The sequence below is a fragment of the Labrus mixtus genome, chromosome 1 (assembly GCF_963584025.1).
Source record: "Labrus mixtus chromosome 1, fLabMix1.1, whole genome shotgun sequence".
Classification (NCBI taxonomy): domain Eukaryota; kingdom Metazoa; phylum Chordata; class Actinopteri; order Labriformes; family Labridae; genus Labrus; species Labrus mixtus.
The window spans coordinates 5470962-5490362 of record NC_083612.1 but is presented as its reverse complement, the minus strand read 5'-3'; the positions used below and the strand labels follow the sequence as shown (position 1 = coordinate 5490362).

Here is a 19401-nt window from a genome sequence, read left to right as displayed (position 1 = left end):
ATATTCAGTAAGCAATAGAGGAGCGGACTCTGATCAATATATTTAATTAACATTAATTGGTACTTTTCTTGTTATTCTTCTTAATGTGATATTGTGTATAAGCTTTGTAATTTTTTTCAAGTTATTCTTTTAGGCCTTTTTGCCTTCATTAAATAGGACAGCTGAGGAGAGACAGGAAGAGTTAAGAGCAGAAAGTGGGGGGTGACATGCAGCAAAGGGCAGAGGTCAAATTCGAATCCACAGCCGCTGCGATGGACTATAGCCTCTGTACATCCAACATAACCCTAAGGCCAGTGATACTCAACCTGAGACTCTCGAGCCACATGTTCAGGCTCATTTGGGACTTTTAGGTCCTACTTGGAAAAAAATAATAATTCAAAGTAATTATTTAAAAAAGGGAAACGTCAGCAGAAATTATTCTTTGCAAGTCATGCCACTGAGTTTCCCACGCATGTTTAAGGAAAGAAAAAGGTGTTTTGATTGTGGCTCTTAAGTCTAACAAGGCTGAGTACCACTGCCCTGGGCTATCAGCGCTGCTAAATTATATGGGCGGCTTTGATTCAGTTGGTAGAATTGGTCGTCTCTCAACTGGAAGGTCGGGGATTCGATACCCTGCTCCTGCAGCCACATGTCCGATGTGTCCTTTGGCAAGACACTTAACCCCAAGTTGCTCCCGCTGCTTCATCAGTGGCGTGTTAATGTGTATGAATGGGATTAGTTACTTCTGATGGTCACTTCACATAACAACCTCTACCATCAGGGTGTGAATGTGTAGGTGTGACCTGCGGTGTAAAAGCACTTTGAGTAGAATGAAGACTAGAAAAGCGATATACAAGCTCAAGTCCATTTACCATCAAACAACATGATTCATTTCATCCACAAAGTATATCAATAAAGGACATTTGGTAAATGGTAAATACCCATTCACACACTGATGCATACTATGGTTCTCATTTGAGGCTGTGACTCGCAGTAATCCATATTGTGATGATTGGTCATGTGACCATATGTACTTAACACACCTGTGTATGCCTATGATTGGATTATGCTGAAACCTCAGGAAGCTACAGGAGAAACGCGTTGTTTGATCAAAATTAAGTGACAGTAAAGTAAGTTTCAGTGTACCATCTTTTATATTTAATCAGTGAATTGAACAGATTTGCAGCTACAATGTCAATAGTAAGGCAGTAAGAACAAAGTATGATTAGCTACTCTAATGTCAATAATCATAAAGATAATTATAGCAGTTGTTGAACATGAGATTTATTCATGTATTGTTTGAAGTGTCAGAACATGGGTTATATGTCATGAATATTGTTCAGTCATATGTACGGTATATTTGACATTTTTATTGGAGGGATAGCCCCTTGAGATGCACCATCTGGTTTTCAAGGGGGTCCCTTGGCTCATAACAAAAAAAGGCTGAACTCAGGTAATGCTTTGCAGATATATTTTTATTCATTATAGGTATTATATCAAGCTACAAGCAGCTGTTGTATAATAGAGGATCTGATTCACTAAGAATGGATTGCGGTCGCTTATAGCTCCCAAAAAATTGTGCATTGTTGGCCCAGGCTATCTGCTACGTCTCAACGTCTAATTGTTGAGTCGCTGACTCTAACCACATTTGGCTGTTAGCGCCAGTGTTTGTGAATTACATGATTTTTTGCAATTAGACTCATTTGCACAAAATGGAAGAGGAACTTCCTCCAAATGAATAATGGCTCATTTGAAAACACGCAACCATCACCGTCACGCTCTGCAGCACAATAAGGGGTGCATTTAACCCTTTGCATGTGTTTTTTGAAAAAAAACAACATAATCTTTTGGAGTCATTTGCACAGGTTTAGCGAGCGCAAAAAGCGTGCAATCCTTTTGTAAATCAGGCTCAAAGATTGCAATTGAAATCGTGTCACTTGACAATTTTTGTTTCCAATGAAGACAGCACAAAAGCTAGCTTAATTAAATTTTAAGAAAGCATGCTCAGTCAGAAAAATATGCATTTCTGGTTCTGCTTGTTGATAATAAGTCGAATCAATCTGCCATTTCCTCTTGATTACCTGTCAAAAGATGGAGGCATAAAAATCACATGAATGTACAAACATAGTGAGACATTTGAATGATTAAGTTAGACTTCTGTTCACACTGTGGTCATGCAGGTAAAATGCTGACAACATCTTACTAACTAAACTTTATTCCAGGGGGAATCACATCATTACAGTTTCTATGTTAATATGAGACTGATCAGTCTATTATTATACCAAGCCGTCACCGCTAATACTACACGTACTTTCACCATTATGACTGACGTTGTAGCTCTAACTCTATCTTATTCATTGTGTTTGTTGTTGTTGCTCTGCTTGTCTCGATCCTTCTCTCTCTTCCTGCATCTCCCTCTATCCCACTTTCCCCATTTTCAGCAGACGGCTGTTCATCATGTTTCTGATTCTGCTCGAGGTTTCTGCCTCTTAAAGGAAGTTTTTTTTCTTGCCACTGTAACTTTGAAATGTTAACATTTAGTCAATGCTAAATGTTAACATTTAGTCAATGCTAAATGTTGCTTGGTGCTCATAATGGATTAATGTTGGGTCTTTGTAAATAATACAACAAAGAACCTGCTCTTTTTGTAGAGTGTCTTGAGATGAATTTTTTTTATGAATTGGCACTCTACAAATACATTTTGATTGATTGACTAAATAAAGCATTACTATAAGCAGCAATTCTATAAAGCCTTGTTGTAGATAAATATTCTGTATATAATCAGATCGTGTCTTACTAACAGTTATCAAGGACATGCAAAACTTCCAAAAAAGAACTAATTAAGTGTTAAAATAAATCAATACTTGAGACCACATGGATGATAATATGTACCATTACCTTTGATTTTAGAGGAGAAAATCTCTTTGTACTGGTTCTGGTCCAGTTGTCAGAGCAGTGTCATCTTGATTTAAACAAAGAGAACATTAAAAAAAGGTGTTAGAGTTGTTGATGGCTCTGCTACAGTAACATGAGCACAGACATGTCTGTGATTAACAGTGAGGATGGAGCCTCATCTCCCAGAAAAACATGAAATGACAATGACCCATTAACACCATAGCTAGGTGCTGACCATTACTGTCAATAAATAAATATAAAGGTTCTTTGCTCAATCCAGCAACATTCATCATTTAAAAAGATATCAAATATAAAATACACTTTACCATGTTTGTCTAACTCTAACATGTGTCTCTAGTCTGTCTACAAACCCCCAAATGATGAGAAAAGTCCATCTTCTCCATCTTTTGCCTGCTCCACTTTTCAGAAAATGTGTGCTCAAACAGGCTGTTTGGAGATTTTCCCTTCATGACATCACAAAGGGCAGTAACCCCTCCTCCAGGTGGGTGACACTCCCACAGCTAGGTGTTTGTTCTGCCCTCTGAGTCTGCCTTCTCACCATAAACAATAAGACATGGAGCGAGAAAGACACGAAGCCCTTCCAGAGAGGGGGCGTGGTCAGACACAGCTCATTTACATATTTAAAGGTACAGACACAGAAACAGCCTGTTCTGAGCAGGGCTGAAATAGAGGGGTTTATAGACATGATCAAATACAGGATCAGAGTGGATTTAGAAAAAGAAACTTCACACACATGTTTTGAGGAGCTCTGAGAATTATTTAAACTGATTGAAAAGGAGGAGGATATGTCACCTTTAAGGAATAAACTGATATACTGAAAAGCAACAATGCTAAAACCGCTGCATTTTACCCAGGAGGGTTCACAAATTAATGTTTACTGTGACAATCAAAAGGAAAGCTTCCTTTGACTTCATCAAATGTTTTTGGTGCAACGTCTTTTTACTCGTGCTCTCCTATGTGCACTCTTCATCCGCATTGTTTACATAAACTGCTGAACTATGAAAGGCAAATGTGATCATCATTTCTGTGTTTGTATGAAGAGTTTACAAGACAAACAGCAGAAAGATTTATAAAAAAAAAAAAAGACATAAGTTTGTTTGTTTGTTTGTTTGGCAGTTCATAGGCTACATGAGTCAAACTGGTACTTACTGCAGCGGTAAAGGATGTTCACTCGCATTATGTCAATGGGACTCATCTCGGAGGCTCTGCCAATGACTGCATTTTCGTCGGGAATAGGAATGATGGTTGGCTGCCCGTTTCTAGAGAAGGCGAACCTATGGGAGAAACCCGCAGCAGTGATGAGAGGGTTCACTTTTACACTAAGCACCATCTTTTGCCCCAGACACTTTTCAGGTTCAACCCAGAACTACAAATGGAAAGGCAGTCTGTTTTTGGTTTGCTCAGAGGCTCAAACTTCTTTCATACATGTTTTTTTTTTTTTTTTTTAGAGAACCCCTGTCCAACTGTAAGCCTTGCCAGGTGGGGAAAGAGAGACAGGAAAGTTGCATGTAGATGCACCATGACAGAGTCGCAAGAGTACAACCAAAGGAGAACCGACAGACTTTTAAAAACGGAAGAAAAAAACAACTTTCTTTGGCCTAACTTCAAGATATATATTTTTCCTTGGAACTGATCGCACAATCTCGTTTTCTGTTTTTTTCTCAGCACCCATCTGCGGCTGTCACCGTCTTGCAGAACTGTAGGGAAACAGTGCTGGAGAGGCAGGGGAAGTGTGGAGGGATGGAGGAGGCGTGTCAGAATAGAGCATCGTTTAGATCTGAAAGTCTTCTCTGAAAGTCTCATGCTAAGCTTTCTTTAAGGTGCAGTGGTATAATGTTGCTATAAAAAAAGTTCCCATTCACATACATGCTTCTTTTTCTTAACTGCCAGTTATGAGAGACTGAAATAGTTTGATATGGTCATGTGACAATTGTATGATGACAGACTTAAAGAGATGAGATTCCACCTTTTGTATAATAGATATTGCATGATTTCACATTTTAATCTGTTCTAGGTGTATTGTTGATAAGTCTAATGAGCAAAGTGAGTAGTTACCTTGAATAGTGCATGACAGAGGTGTAGTCATAGGGAGTGTTGAGGTTGTTTGTTCGGATTCTACGGAAATTTCCCTCCGTTCCTGTAAGAGATCAGAAAACTCAATCACATTTTTGATGACATCTTTGTGTTCTCTCTCCTCTTTCTCCTCTTCCTCCTTATCTGCCTATCTTCTCTTCCTTCTTCTCCACTTTCTCTTCTGCCTTTTCCTCTTACAACTACATCTCTCCCCTTTCTGTTTCTCCTCTCCTCTTTCTCCTTCTACACTTTTTCCTCTTCCTATTCTCGTGTGCTGTGTGCAAAATAATGAATTGTTTTAATCAGACCCACCAGGCTCAACGTTCTCTAACAGGATGCGAACATTCTGGTCCCTGTCAGATCGAGTTTGTTCATGGTCGAAGCCCAGGGCGTGGAGCAGCTCGTGTTGGATAGTGCCATTGAAAACACAGCCACGGCGCATTAAAGACACAGTCTGGTTTCTTCCACGACGCCCGACAAAAGAGAAACATCTGAAGGAGAACAGAAGACAAAACAGTAAAACAGCTCAAGATGAAGCCCTCTGTCCTGTTGTGTGGCTGCTGAGACAAACTGTGTTCTTTGACAACGTCTGCAAGCTCCAGTGAAAGAGCCCTGTTTGTATATAAGGTGAACTGCATGCAGGTATTATGTGCACCATGGGGTCCTTACCCTGATAGGGATTTGATGTCCACAAAGTCTCGCTGTTGGTCCTGGGGGGTGAATCGGATGCAGGTGGATCTGGCGAATGACTGCAAGGCCTGGGTGATGATGTTTCTCTCTCTTCGAGCTTGACAGAAAAAAAAAGTCATATAAGTTAAGTTTATCGTATTCCCTCTGATATCATGATAAAAGGAATCTAAACAGAGATCTACAACTACTAGACTTTTTCTATTGCCATTTCTACAGTTGAAAAGAGTTAATCCATTCTAAGACAAAACCACTGAATTATTTTTATTTAGCAAAGAAAAGACAATATGGTCTGATTCAATCCGCTGTCTGCAGGTTCTGTTTTTGTTGATCTATTAACACAAATTCACCTAAATTTACAGTCCTTAAAGGGGTCATATTCTGCTTTTTCTGGTTCTATATGCACTTTAGTGTGTATTCCATGTGTCCTGTGCATGTTTAGGCACATCTATGTGCAAAAATTTCTAGTAGTACTTCTCCTACGTCCTCCTGTTAGTTGTTAATAATGAAATGCAAAAACATTTCACAGACCACAAAAATGTCATTAAATGCATAAACTTGTGTTTCATGGAAAAATTTAGTTTTATGATTTAATTTTTGTATGTTCGTGAAATATAGCGATTCTTTAAGTATTTTTCTGTTCTGTGAAATTTATTTTCTTTTGCACCGTCCAGGCCACCGTAGGGTTACCTTTCTCAACATGTCTGATCAATTGTTCTTGTTTTTTCCTTTTTTTTTTTTTGAAAGGGAATTCAAATATTGTTTAAATAATCATGATGACTACCATGACCAGTGTGAGTTTCTATCAAACAAACAGCTTTGTGATTCATGGTATACTTCATTTTTTGACACATCTACAACTGCTGATGCTATTGCCAATGCTATTATTAGCACCTGTTGCCTGTGGTACTTCTGCTGAAAATGTACATATAGTTAAATTTTAAAAAAGGACTCAGTCATATTGGCTTATAATAGTGCTGCCTCTAAAACTGGACTGGTTATTGAGACTCACAGTACTGTTGGCTGATGCGGAACGGAACGTAGACGTTGCCGTCTGCGGCTTTAGGCCACAGGCAGCCTCGTGATGTGCAGGGATCCGCGTTCTGTAGACCTGTGGGCACCGCTATGTCCCCAAACATCACGAGAGGATCATTCACGTTCTTTCCTGAAAGAAACAACACAATGGTGGTTCATAAAATGTTTTCATCAATGTCATTGTAAAGCATTTTCGTTCAGTTTTCTCTCCTGTGTGAAGTAAACTTCTACTGAATAACAACTTCACTACGCAGTTTGTCTTTTTGTGTCACGCATAAAGCAAGAGCAAAGAGGAACTTACCAACGTTACGATTTGCCTTCTCTATAATTGTGGAGACACTGAACTCATCGTCGTCAATGCTGTTTCCTGCAGAGAACAAACATTTAGTTCATATATCAGTGTTATGACATAAGATATTATATTATGAGATTCTTTCTGTCTGAAAGAAACCATAACTCACCAGAGGACTCATCTGTGTTGTCAAAAGAAGCCTGTAAAAAACACACAGAGTAAAAAACTGGGATTGTGAAGGTTTCTCTGTAAGTTTAGTCTTCTTAAAATGTATCTGAAATTAATGTGAATTTAATGTAGATAATAATTACAGCATTATATATAAAAAAGAATAAAGAGCAATACAACCTTCACTGCTCATTGTACCTTTTTGTAACATCCGAATTGCTCACATTGCATTTCATATTGTATTTTAATTTTTATTTAGTGAACAGTCAAGAATCCGTCCCTCGATATTGATTGATTTAATAACGTTTAACTATTCACAAATCCTAAATGCACTGCTCTTAGTGTTCATCGCAAAATACTAATTCACAATACGTGTCCACAGGAGGCTTTTTGAAATAACAGATAGCAATAAACAACTTACAATGAGTGTTCATGCTTACCGGTATAACAAAACTGTGGACAGAGCAGAGGAGGACGCTGACCACAGCAGCTTGGAGCATCATGGCTGGTCGTTGGACAGCAGCACCAAAGCTAGACAAAGTCTGGGGAGAGACGAGTGTGTCGACTTATATATGTGGGGAGCAAACTAACTCTCATCCTAATAGGGCATAGAGGTCATCGAAGACTGGTTGGCAAACTCAGCTCAGATGGAAGTGGCAGTTATTTCTTAAAAAGTTTACTGTGGGTTGTGTAATTTTGGGGCCGTTGTTTTCTGTTGTTTGTTCCCACAAGACACTGCACATGAAGAATGTCTTTAATTACTAGCAAACATAATAGACAAAAATTGTATTTAAAGGCGCTTTTCAAATCACTCAAGGTGACTTGCAAAGCAGAGATAAGAACAACAAAGTAACAATACATCGATAAAATTAACATTAAAAAAGACAAATTTACAGTGTGTGAAATCTTTGTTAAGAGGATTTGTGAGACAGGATGGATAATGATAAGACAGAATATGCCAGTAAAAAGACGTGTTTTGAGATGAGACTGAGGAGTGATCAGTATTGAGAAAGAAACGATCAAGTTTTTAAATTGTGGATTTGGTGCCAATGAGGAGAACGTCTGTTTTGTCATTATTAATTTGAGGAAGTTGAAGGAGAACCAGGATTCGATTTCTTGTAAGTAGGCGGGAGGGAGGAGGTGGGTTTGGTGGACAGGTAGAGCTGGGTGTTAAATTTATGGAAGTTATGGCCAAGAGGAGGGAGATAGATGATGAACAGAAGGGGGCCCATGACATAACCCTGATGAACACCGGTAGTGACTGGAAATGGCTGGGAACTGAAGGTTTTGAGTTGAATGAATTGAGTGCGACCAGAGAGATAGGATGCAAACCAGTTCACCATTTTTGTTTATAGTTTTTCCTCTGTGCAATTATCGTGTACAAAGATACCAAGGTCCCAGGGAACCAATAATGGGTAATTTCTTGTTTTTATTTACAAAAGATTGCAATTAAACTCCTACACATTGTTTAAACTGCACTAATATGTTGGCTAAATGTCAAAGAGATGCCATTTTGTACAATGTTAACAGTGTCTCCTCCTCTATTCCCTGTCTGTTTGAAAGACTGATGGCCTATGATTAATGGTCTTTCCATATTTCATATATTAAAGTGAAATATTTGACAGATACCAACAAAGTTTAAGCTAGAACCTTCGCGTCAATATAGTCACTGCACAAATATCCCACAACTGAAGCCAGCAACCCAACTGATGATTTTGAAATGCAACGCAATCATTATACTTGCAAAAGCTTTGTTTGCGTTCATGCGACTTCTCCAAACTGTTGGCACATACCTCTATATGCAACAGATGTTTGGTTAACACACAGCCCGTCAAAAAAACAGGAAGAGGAGGGAAACACTCAGAGTGCTATTCTATAGAGTGCTCTGTTCAAATCTTCGCTCTTGTGAAATTATAGATGTCGTACTTTATCGTTTCGTTTTTTTGTGCAGCACAAAATCACAACAAAATTTCAATCTCATGACTTTACAAGCAGTTGTAAACATGTCTGTACGCAGGAACTGCTGGGCTCGTGAAAAACCCAGTAAATGGGCACTCCCAGGATATGTTTTAACTGTATCAACGTTTGCACATTGGATCAGTAGTGTTAGCGCTAGCCTCCTGGCTGTAATTAGCTCTCATCAGCCTTTGGAGTCGACTGAAATAACTTTGTTAACAAGTTCTTGTTGGTGTCACATGCTAGCCAGCTCCCTGCTTTTCTTATTCTCTCTTTTCTGGGATCCTAACTTTGTGCAGGTCCTGGAATGGCTATACTCATCTCGACTTAACAGTTAAATTCACTGGGCTCGCTAACATCGGTGACATTACATATTATATCATTTTAAGAACAAGGGGTTTACATTTTGAAACAGGCTACAATTAACTGAAGCAAAAATATAATAAAAGTTTGTTTTTTTGCTATTAGAGGAAATGGTGAGTATTTAGGTGTCAAATTAAATTGGGTCATTGTTGCTTCGAATTAGGATTGACCATGTTTTTGGTAAACTCCATGCCCCCCCCCCCCCCCCCCCCCCCCCCATGCGACTGAGTGCCAGAAAGCCTTCCCCTTCATCTCCCACACCTTTTATAAATATGAGAGCACTTACTTTAGCTTGCACTGTGAGGATGACCTTTTTTTTCTCTATTGCAACCTTCACAACAAATTACAATAAGTTAAAGGAAGAATGTGCTGCTTGTTGATCCAGTAGATGTCGCTCTTGAGCACAAGCATGAAACCAAATCAAAACATGAAGGCTTTCACATTTGTATTTCCACTAAGTGGAAACATTTAGTTTTCTTATCTAATAACAACAGCACGTTTGTGCAACGTTGTTATAAGCAATATGCCTTGATATGCTAAAACACTTCTAATGGAGTCTGAGACCATGCAAATCTCTTTTGTAGTTTACAAGCGACAGAAAGTTATGAAGAAAATACAACCTAATTTATCATAAAAGGAATGAGCCAGAGCAATTAAGCAGGTCATTCATTAGTGATCAGTTACTAAACTGCAGAGCATCATGTCTGCAGAACATCGTCTTTGTGATCCAGTGTGCTGCAAGAACTTCTCGTCTCTTTATAGGAAAGAGTTTGAGAAATTTCTAAACAGAGCTTGTGTGGCTTTCTGTGTGAAATATTGATGCAAGAGGTTTGGGAAATGCAGCAATGATTCTTTTTTTTTCTCTGTAAGTCTGAGATATGAACGTGTGAGAATGAAATATTCTTTTATTTCTAAAACGATACACAATATAGAAGAGATAAAAGTACATAAATTAGAGGATGTATTGTTATTTCAATGTCTAATACAGCTAAATAAGTCCCAATTATGTGCATGTTTCTTCAAACAATATTAAGGGGAAGTGAAAAGAGGACCGGCTCTGCAAGACAAATCATGTCTAATTATTCAATCCTCATAATTTATTGTGTTTGAAAACCAAGCTAGCTGAATAGTTTTATTATCTGACGACTGTTGATCCTCCTAGTCTATTCAATCAGCTGTCCTCAACTGGGGGCTCAGGACCTACAAGTGGGTGGTGGAGCTGTTTTCATTGGATCTAGAATGAGTGCCTGGGGAAGAAAATGGCGACGATGCACTCGTTTTGTTCCGTCTGAGATCCAAACTGAAATTTTTCATTTCAAAAAGTTGAATGGTTGAAAATTTTCAGAAATCGATTGGAAAAGCGTTTTCTCATTAAAGGAGATACATTTTGCTGATCCATATTTTAATACATACGTATAATGTGACGATGTTGGATGTTCAAACTAAACCTCTGCAGCATTTTTTAAAAACAAAAGATCAACTGTTGTTGGCGTAATCCCCAGACGTGGACCGAGACAGTACGAGAACTTTGCAAGACTTGGTCAGAACCAGATGTCAGACAACACATGGATTGCACTACATGCCAACCACAACAGGTCTTTCAAGGACACGCCCACCCAGATGTGCCCTCAAATTTTGCTTCGACCGCAACAGAGCTGGCCAGTCAAAGTAAAGTGGGCATGTCGGGAGGAGGCCCTTACAGAGACAGCAGCTGAAATGAATGATTTTACTGACGGCAGGATTGAGGCTTTTGAGATACACATCTTGCAACGATTCTCAGTAGGTGTCCCAGACAGAATTAATGACGAAAGCGAATACAATAGATCTCCTTTAAGAAGATGGTGGTGGGTCCTGAGGGTAGACCAGTTGAGAGTCGCTGTATTAAATGATCTTTAAATATAGTTGGCAAACATCAAGATTTATGTGTGTACTGTATTGTTGGACAGATTGATCCACTAAGATGGATTGATCAACATAGAAAGAGGGGGTTTGGGAGGAAACTTCACCTTCACCAGCCACCTGCAGGCCATTTCTAAGAGTATTTGATGCACCACACTCACGCTGATCAAATGACTGAGTTTTTACGGTGCTTGCCCACTAAGATGAACCGACGTACAAGCAGATTCTCAGTAAAGGCAGTTTTATCTCCACTGAGGCTTCTCCACTTGAGGACCTTTAGAGATCTCTGATCCAAACTCCCTGAAATTTGAAGTTCTCAATTCTCTGTACCTCCTCCCCTTGTATAAAGGGGCAGGTCCACCCACAGTCATTGCGGGTCTGAGTTTATGGACCTGCCGCACATGTCTTTTAATAATATCAATGCATGTGTATTGGAACAGCAGCATAAGTGCTAGACTCCTGGCTACCATTCACTATTGCATTGGAGTAGTTCAGGAGGAAAAAGAAGAGGGCTGAGGACGCAGCCCTGTGGTACTCCCACAGACCCACCCACAGATTTAAACCCTGACATTGGGGGGTCTGTTGTAATTCCGGTTTACATTATATAACATTTTCAGAGATAGAAATGCTGATGTACTTTTGGTTGGTTAAGCTAGGTCTGGAGAACAGGAATCCCCATAAACAGAGGCTGCAGCCCTCGTTACACCCACCGCAGGTTCGACTGCAGGCCTCAGCTCTCTGATGAAAGTCTCAACCTCTCACGCTCCTCACATTTCCTTTCTCTCTTTAGCTGTCCTCTCAAAAAAGGCTAAAAGGACAAAAAACTGTCTCATGAATATGAGATTTTTCAAAATCGTAAATCGTTATAATAGATAATTAACAGACCAATCCAAAATATATTAATAAGCTTAGTGCTGCTGTTTCCTATTGACGGTGCTTCTATGCTTGATTTAATTATACATTTTTTATCATAATTCATTTAAAAAAATAGTTGTAGGTTAAAAGTCTAAATATGTCTTTAATTTTTATCATAACCAACAGCCTCTTGCCAAAGCTGCCACTCAACCACCATCATCAGACATATCACTGAATGCTGACAAGTCAACTTAACAAATGTTCATTTCTCACACATAGTGTAGGCTATGTATGGATATCATTTGTGTGAGAAGCATATGTGACTGATAAGACTCGCTGAATTGGCACCCAGATAATCCATATTTGGTCTGACCGACGTAGTTGAACATGTATAAAAACCTGGAGAAACATCAGAGCGGCATTCATCCACACAGAGGATCCAAGGTGAGTCCTAGCTGCAAAGAGAGAGATATGAAGGATCTCTCCATGTGTAAAGGTTTAGTTGTCAAACTCTGAATCTTTCCTCTGAGTGGAAACTAAGGTCGATTCCTCTCCGTATCCTGCAGGTCTGCTGAGATGGCTCGCACATCTGTTTTCAGGTTCTCCGCTCTGCTGCTGCTGTCTGCCTTCTGTTGGGCCGACAATGAGGTACAATCATAGAAAAAAACAAGTGAAAAATGACAGACCTGTGTGACTTCTGTCTTTTGTCATGATTTATCAGTTTCATGCCACAAACATGAAAGACCTCCTGTCTCTTCAATGAAGCCTGTCGCCTTCTTTACTTTCTCAAAGGTCTAGTCTGATGATTAATTTAAGCCTCAGTGAAGTAAATGATCATCCTTTATCCTTTTTTAATACTCTTGTTTCTCACAGATGATTTGACTTTTTGAGAGACACAATACACTTAGTCTGCAGAGGTTTAGGTCTTTGATGCTGGAAGTATCTTAAAGTGTCTCAGTACTTTAACATTTTTAATGTAAACTTTTCACTTCAGGAAAATGTTTTTAATGATTTGATCTATTGATCTATATTTTGTTGCTAATGTATTTGTTTTCTTCTCCCCTGACTGCACACTGAACCTGCAGGCAGGTATGTAATGTCTTCTAATGATCACACCTGTTGTACTGACCTGCACTGTACTGTGACTACTGTATCTGTGTACAAAATCAAACTGTGTTGTTGTTGCTGTCACTACAGAGGAACAGCTGTCTGTCTCTGAACGTCTGTCGAGAGCCAACAGTAATCTGAGTAAGTGTGATCTTCTTGTGTCCCTGTGTTCCTCATGTTTTCTGTTATTAGCAGAACCTCAGCAGGTTTTAAAGTAGCTGTATGATGTGTTTCAGTCCGTTCTGTCGATGAGCCCAACCTGATTGAAGGAGACATCGCCATCGACTCAGAGGCCGAGAGAAACGCAGACCCATGCACCAGCCACGGCTGCATGTGGCGCAAGTGGACTGATGGAAAGGTCTACATTCCTTATTACATCACCAACCACTTCTGTAAGTGTCACACAGAGGCCCATTTATCCAGAAATGTTCACTTTGAAAGCAGCTTGTTGAAGCAGCAACTTTTCAAACAGCTAGCAGGATTGTGACTGCTAACTGTTAATAATGTAACCAGTCTGGTCCCCTAAAGTCTTGACATGAATTTCCTAAAAAAGTGGACAATCCATAATATTCTTCACAGAAGAGAGGAGCTTTTCTTTTTCACCAGAAGCTCTTTACTTAAAACATTTTCCAAGCCCTTTCCTTTGTCAGCAATTGCTAGCTAACCTCGTTGCTGACACTAAATCAAGTAACTAATCTGATGTAAGCTAACGGTTAGCTAAGGGTTCATATGATTGAAAAAGTTTGAATGCATTGTTTGCATTGTTTTAAGGACTCAAACACTTCAAATGCTGCGTGTTAATATATAAAACATAATCTTGTCATGGTTTGTCACTTTGTTGTTCATGAAGGAGCATTTGCGATGTGTTTAATGATTATGTTCTTCTTGCAATGACTTTGAAAGTAATATTTATTATGTAGATCTTTATTTGAGAGAATATGGTGTTGTGTTGTTCTTTTGATGCTGAGTGTAAAGAGTTTAATGTTGTGTGTTTTGTATCCTCCAGCCTCTCGTGAAAAGGCCATCATCACTCGTGGACTGGAGTCCTTCTCTTCTTTCTCCTGCATCCGTTTCAGGCCCAGCAGAAGCGACGACCGTGAATGGCTGCAAATCGAGTCTCAGAACGGGTAAAAAAAGACGAAAGTTACCAATGAGTAGTTTGAGTTCCTTAAAGGAAGAATATGCGACTTTTTGATCCAGCAGATGTCGCCCTTGAGCACCAGCATGAAACCAAAACAACTCGCGGTGCATTGTTGTGTTAGCATGCTAATGCTAGCTATCTTTATTATGCTCGTATCTTCACACTGCATGTAAATTTACCTGAAATGAGCGTGATCTAAAAACGCTTCAATTAAGCAGTGAGTACAGTATGTTATTCTTCTTTTCTCTAGTCCCTCAATTAAACAACTTTCATACACAAAGGGAGGAGTCAGCCGCCGTCCCGGCGATGTAAACAAAGTGTAGTTATGGCTTGGAAAGCTCTGAAAGCTTCACAGACAGTGGGACTCGGGTGTTACACCCATTGTAGACAGTCATGACTCACAGAGTTATTTTCAGAGGAGATACTTGATTTCTATTACATTTAAGTGTGAAAAATCGCATCATTTCTTCCTTTAAGCTTCTGTCAGACGTCAGTGTACTTACTCTGTCTCTGTTCAGCTGCTGGTCCTACGTTGGCCGCCGTGGTGGAAAGCAGGTAGTGTCTCTGGCCCGTAGTGGATGTCTCTACCACGGCACCGTCCAGCATGAGCTGCTCCACGCTCTGGGATTCAACCACGAACAGACCCGCTCTGACAGGGACAACCACATCCAAGTCCTGCTGCAGAATGTTGATTCTAGTAAGGAGGCTGTTTTTTATTCACAAAGCTGAATTGACACATTGACACTCTGAAGCTTATTGAACTCTTTCTCAAGCAGCTGAGCTGAACTCATTTCTGTCCAGAGTCAGAGTGACTTCATACCAAACAAATATTACATTTATTTCTGTTGTTTTCAGGTATGCAACACAACTTCAGGAAGATCGCTACCTTGAACCAGGGCACTCGCTACGACTACAACTCTGTCATGCAGTACCACAAGTGAGTGAGACTGGCTTCACCTCAGCACCGTCGTGTTTCATCAAACATACAGTATGTGTGTGTGTGTGTGTGTGTGTGTTCACAATGTGCCTCAGTTTAGTCTTAACTGCTCTGTGTCCTGTTGTAGGTACGCCTTCTCCAAGAACAACAAGCCCACCATGCTCCCCATCCCTAACCCCAACGTGTCCTTTGGTAACGCCAAGGAGATGAGCAGCAATGACAAAGCCAGGCTCAACACTCTCTACAAGTGCTGTGAGTGTCTTCCTGCTTTAGGATAAATATTCAATCATATAGGCACTAACACTGCCTTCCTATATAGGTGTAATTTAAACATCATACTAATGTCCTCTTTGTTGTTCTTTGTTACAGAAGAAGCCAGTTCAGATCAGAGGAAACATCATCTCCTTATGCTTACAGTGTTGAACAACAGACACTGATCTGATCAGCACATCAGTCCATGATCTTTCATTAAAGCTTACCTGAATGTAACACAGCATCCTCTTGTTATTCCTTCATTAAGGGCACAGTTTGAGACTGGAGAGACTCCACTTTCTGCAATATGTAGATTCAGAGTCTGTTGTCCAGCATCTGAAGACACCTCAGAAGAAAATGAATGGAGTCAGACTTTTACTAAAAAATAAAACCACTGGAGATGATCAGAGTCCGATACAAAAAAAATGTATTCAATGCTAGCAAGAGACACCAAACAGGCCTAGGACTACTTGCTTATACAGTAAATGGTTTGAGGACAAAGAATCAAAGACATTCATGTTGTGTCTGGCTGATCCTGATTCACAGTTTGTTTGAAAGGTTAACTTTAGCATAAAGCATCCCTTGGTCTTACACATAGAGATCAATGCGTAACACAGCTGTGCAGTTGTAGTCTATGCGTCATCACTCTGAAGTTGTTTTGGTTGTCTGAATGCACTGATCTATACAAATTACACTGATAAATAGACTTGACTTGAGCTTGTAGCGTTTGGCTTGCCCTCTGACGACTCAAAGCTCCTCCTGCCCATTTACACCCATTCCCACACTGATGGCAGAGGTTGCTGTGTCAATCAGTATTAACTAATCCCATTCATACACATTAAGACGCCGCTGAGGAAGCAGCAGGTTAAGTGTCTTGCTCTAAGGACACATCGGACATGTGGCTGCAGGTGATCTCTTGAGAGACGAGACGACCCACACTGCCTACTGAGCGACAGCCAATGTAGACGGTTGAATGTAGAAGTTTGTTTATAGGTTCTTGTTTAAATTTCACATATATTTTTATCCCTGCACGGGTTATGAAAGCGAAAACAATAGATCTCCTTTAAGAAGATGGTGGTGGGTCCTGAGGGTAGACCAGTTGAGAGTCGCTGTATTAAATGATCTTTAAATATTTGTAATTTGTAATTTATTTCAAGGATAGCCCCTTGAGATGCATCATCTCATTTTCAAGGGGGTCCTTACAAAACATAAATTAATCATCATAATACAAAATCAAAATAAAAGGTAAATCCAAAACCAATACCAAACATTTAAACACAGAGACACACACACCACAAACACACTCACACTCACATTCACTCACACTTAATGCTCCCCCAAGCCTAGCCACCCACCAACCAGCCAGTATTCCACAATTAGAAAAAATCTGAAGAGGGGAAAAAAAACAAAAACAATATATATATATATATATATATATATATATATGATTATAATAATAATAATAATAATTAAAAAAAAGAAAAAAGAAAGGAAAATCTCTGCATATATAAATGCGTACACACTATACAGTACTTACACACATAGTGTACGCAACATTAAGGCACAAGGTACAGAACAATACATACATGTAGATATGAGGTACACGAGCGCAAGCAAGAGGAGAGCAGGTCCAGACAAACTAAGTCCAACAGAGAAAGAAAATCAAAAGCAAGAGCAGGATGTTTGACAATGAGTAAGTAGAGATGATTTAAAGATATGGAAAGAGGTGATAGATCTAAGTGAGCGAGGTAGGTTATTCCAGTCTGATGGAGCTTTAAATTTAAATGCACGGCGACCAATTTCTTTCCTGATTCTTGGTGTGAGGAAAAATAGATGATCAGTATGCCTTAGGCTATACTGTGAACTGAAAGGGATTAGAAATTGTTTCAAGTACGGAGGAAAATTAAAATAGATACATTTAAAAGTAAATAGCGACCAATGAAATGTCCTTCTGGACTTGGGAGCCAGCCAATTCAAGGACTCATACATTAGGCAGTGATGGGTCCTATATGGACACCTCAGAACAAATCTACAGAGACTGTTATATAAGGTAGTGAGAGGTCGAAGATTTGTCTCTGAGGTGTTCCCATAGATAACATCAGCATAATCAAGGATTGGCAGCACCAATTGTGTCACGATTCTTCTCCGGACTTGCAGTGAAAAACATTCAACAGAACGATAAAGTGATTTTAGACGGGCATATATTTTTTTAGAAATTGAGTTGATATGAGGTTTGAAAGATAACTGGGAATCTAGCCAAAGGCCCAAATATTTAAATTCATCTACTTTTTCTAATGCTGTTCCATCCAGGAAATTAATATGCCAGTTTTTTGTTAAGGGCAAAGAATCTGGCCGAGTGCAGAACAACATAAAATATGATTTTTTCTTATTCAGAAGAAGTTTATTGACAGAGAACCATTTTTGGACTAGATTAAAATCAAATTGTATTGAGTATTGAATTTGTGAAATGTCCGAACTGGAGGAGTATATTACAGTGTCATCTGCATATAAATGAATTTGACAGTCAGAACAGACTTGTGAGAGGTCATTGATGAAGATGGAGAATAATAGAGGACCTAAAGATGAACCTTGTGGCACACCTTTATCAATAATCTTGAAGTCTGACTGGCTGCCCTGAAAAAAAAACACATATAATGAAGAAAAGAGTTGAAAAACAACAAAGAGTCAGTAGAGAGACCAATAGCATGTAGTTTATCTAAAAGGAGATAGTGATCAACCATGTCAAATGCTTTAGCAAGGTCAATAAATATAGCACCTGTAGACATATTGCTGTCAGATGCTGACTGTATGTCATTAGTGAATTTTAGTAGAGCAGTGGTGGTCGAGTGGTTTGGTCTAAAACCAGATTGGTGTGTTGATAATAAGTTGTGATCATTAAGCTATTTAGATAATTGATTAAAGATGAGTTTTTCAAATATTTTTGCAATGCTATTAATAATTGAGATAGGTCTATAATTATTGATGTCCGTGGGGTCACCCCCTTTATGGAGAGGGGTTACTCTGGCACATTTCCAGGATGAGGGAGTTTTACCAGTTGCAAGAGATAAATTAAATAAATCAGCCAGGGGAAATGATAAAATATGAGAGGCAAGTTTAAAGAACTTAATCTCCAGACCATCTGGACCAGCACTGCATCCAGAGCTTAGACCATCAGTGACCTGTTGGACATCAGTTGGTGTGATAGTTCTGGAGGAAAAGGAACTGCCACATCTGTTCTGAGTCGGGGTAAAGTCAGAGTGAGAATAACCAGACAGGGAGCTACCAATTGTAGAGAAGTGTTGGCTAAATGCCTCTGCAATTAATAATGGTTCACTGACAGTTTCATTGTTTATTCTGATACGAGTAGTAGGATTTTTTGTGGGTTTATTGGTTATACTATTGATTCTCTTCCAAAATTGCTTTGGGTTCTTAAAATCAGTTGACAGACAGTCTTTGTAATAATTTGACTTAGCATTTCTAGTATTGGTTTTACATTTATTCCTCAGCTCTTTATAAGCATTCCTGTCAGAAGAATTATTTGTTGCACGGTATTTTTTCCAAGCCTTGTCTCTTTGTTTGAATAAGTGTATAAGATCTCCTTTTATCCAAGGTAAGTGTCGACCCTTGACTTTAATTGTTGTCCAGGGAGCATGTTTATTAATTATCTCAACAAGCTCAGTATAAAAGTAATTCCAGGCATCTTCAACGAATGGTATTAGTTGAAATCTTTCCCAGTTGATG

General features: G+C 39.2%; 2 protein-coding genes across 2 annotated transcripts; one reads left to right on the top strand and one right to left on the bottom strand.

The window, feature by feature from the left end:
• Nucleotides 1–1436: 1436 nt before the first annotated feature.
• LOC132972654 (hatching enzyme 1.2-like) lies at nt 1437–7745 on the bottom strand. Its single transcript, XM_061035685.1, has 10 exons — nt 7591–7745; nt 7152–7182; nt 6992–7057; nt 6668–6820; nt 5638–5755; nt 5281–5459; nt 4951–5032; nt 4045–4169; nt 2878–2941; nt 1437–2060 (listed from the first exon to the last, which is right to left on the bottom strand). Exons 1-9 carry the CDS (start codon nt 7651–7653, stop codon nt 2886–2888), a joined length of 873 nt encoding a protein of 290 aa, XP_060891668.1. The 5' UTR covers nt 7654–7745; the 3' UTR covers nt 1437–2060; nt 2878–2885.
• Nucleotides 7746–12789: 5044 nt separating this feature from the next.
• On the top strand, nt 12790–15897 carry LOC132972851 (low choriolytic enzyme-like). Its single transcript, XM_061036014.1, has 8 exons — nt 12790–12872; nt 13418–13471; nt 13567–13722; nt 14337–14457; nt 14990–15168; nt 15327–15408; nt 15536–15660; nt 15778–15897. Coding segments are annotated over exons 1-8 (792 nt in total). The 5' UTR covers nt 12790–12799; the 3' UTR covers nt 15780–15897.
• The last annotated feature ends 3504 nt before the right edge of the window (nt 15898–19401 follow it).

Excerpts from the sequence above, each read along its gene's own strand:
- LOC132972654 (XM_061035685.1), bottom strand. The coding sequence starts at position 7,653 with ATGATGCTCCAAGCTGCTGTGGTCAGCGTCCTCCTCTGCTCTGTCCAC. Across the intron at positions 7,058-7,151 it reads CAACACAGATGAGTCCTCTG|GAAACAGCATTGACGACGAT; the intron begins GTGAGTTATGGT and ends TGTTCTCTGCAG. Across the intron at positions 4,170-4,950 it reads TCTGTCATGCACTATTCAAG|GTTCGCCTTCTCTAGAAACG; the intron begins GTAACTACTCAC and ends TTTCTCCCATAG.
- LOC132972851 (XM_061036014.1), top strand. The coding sequence starts at position 12,800 with ATGGCTCGCACATCTGTTTTCAGGTTCTCCGCTCTGCTGCTGCTGTCT. Across the intron at positions 13,723-14,336 it reads TTACATCACCAACCACTTCT|CCTCTCGTGAAAAGGCCATC; the intron begins GTAAGTGTCACA and ends TGTATCCTCCAG. Across the intron at positions 15,409-15,535 it reads TCTGTCATGCAGTACCACAA|GTACGCCTTCTCCAAGAACA; the intron begins GTGAGTGAGACT and ends GTCCTGTTGTAG.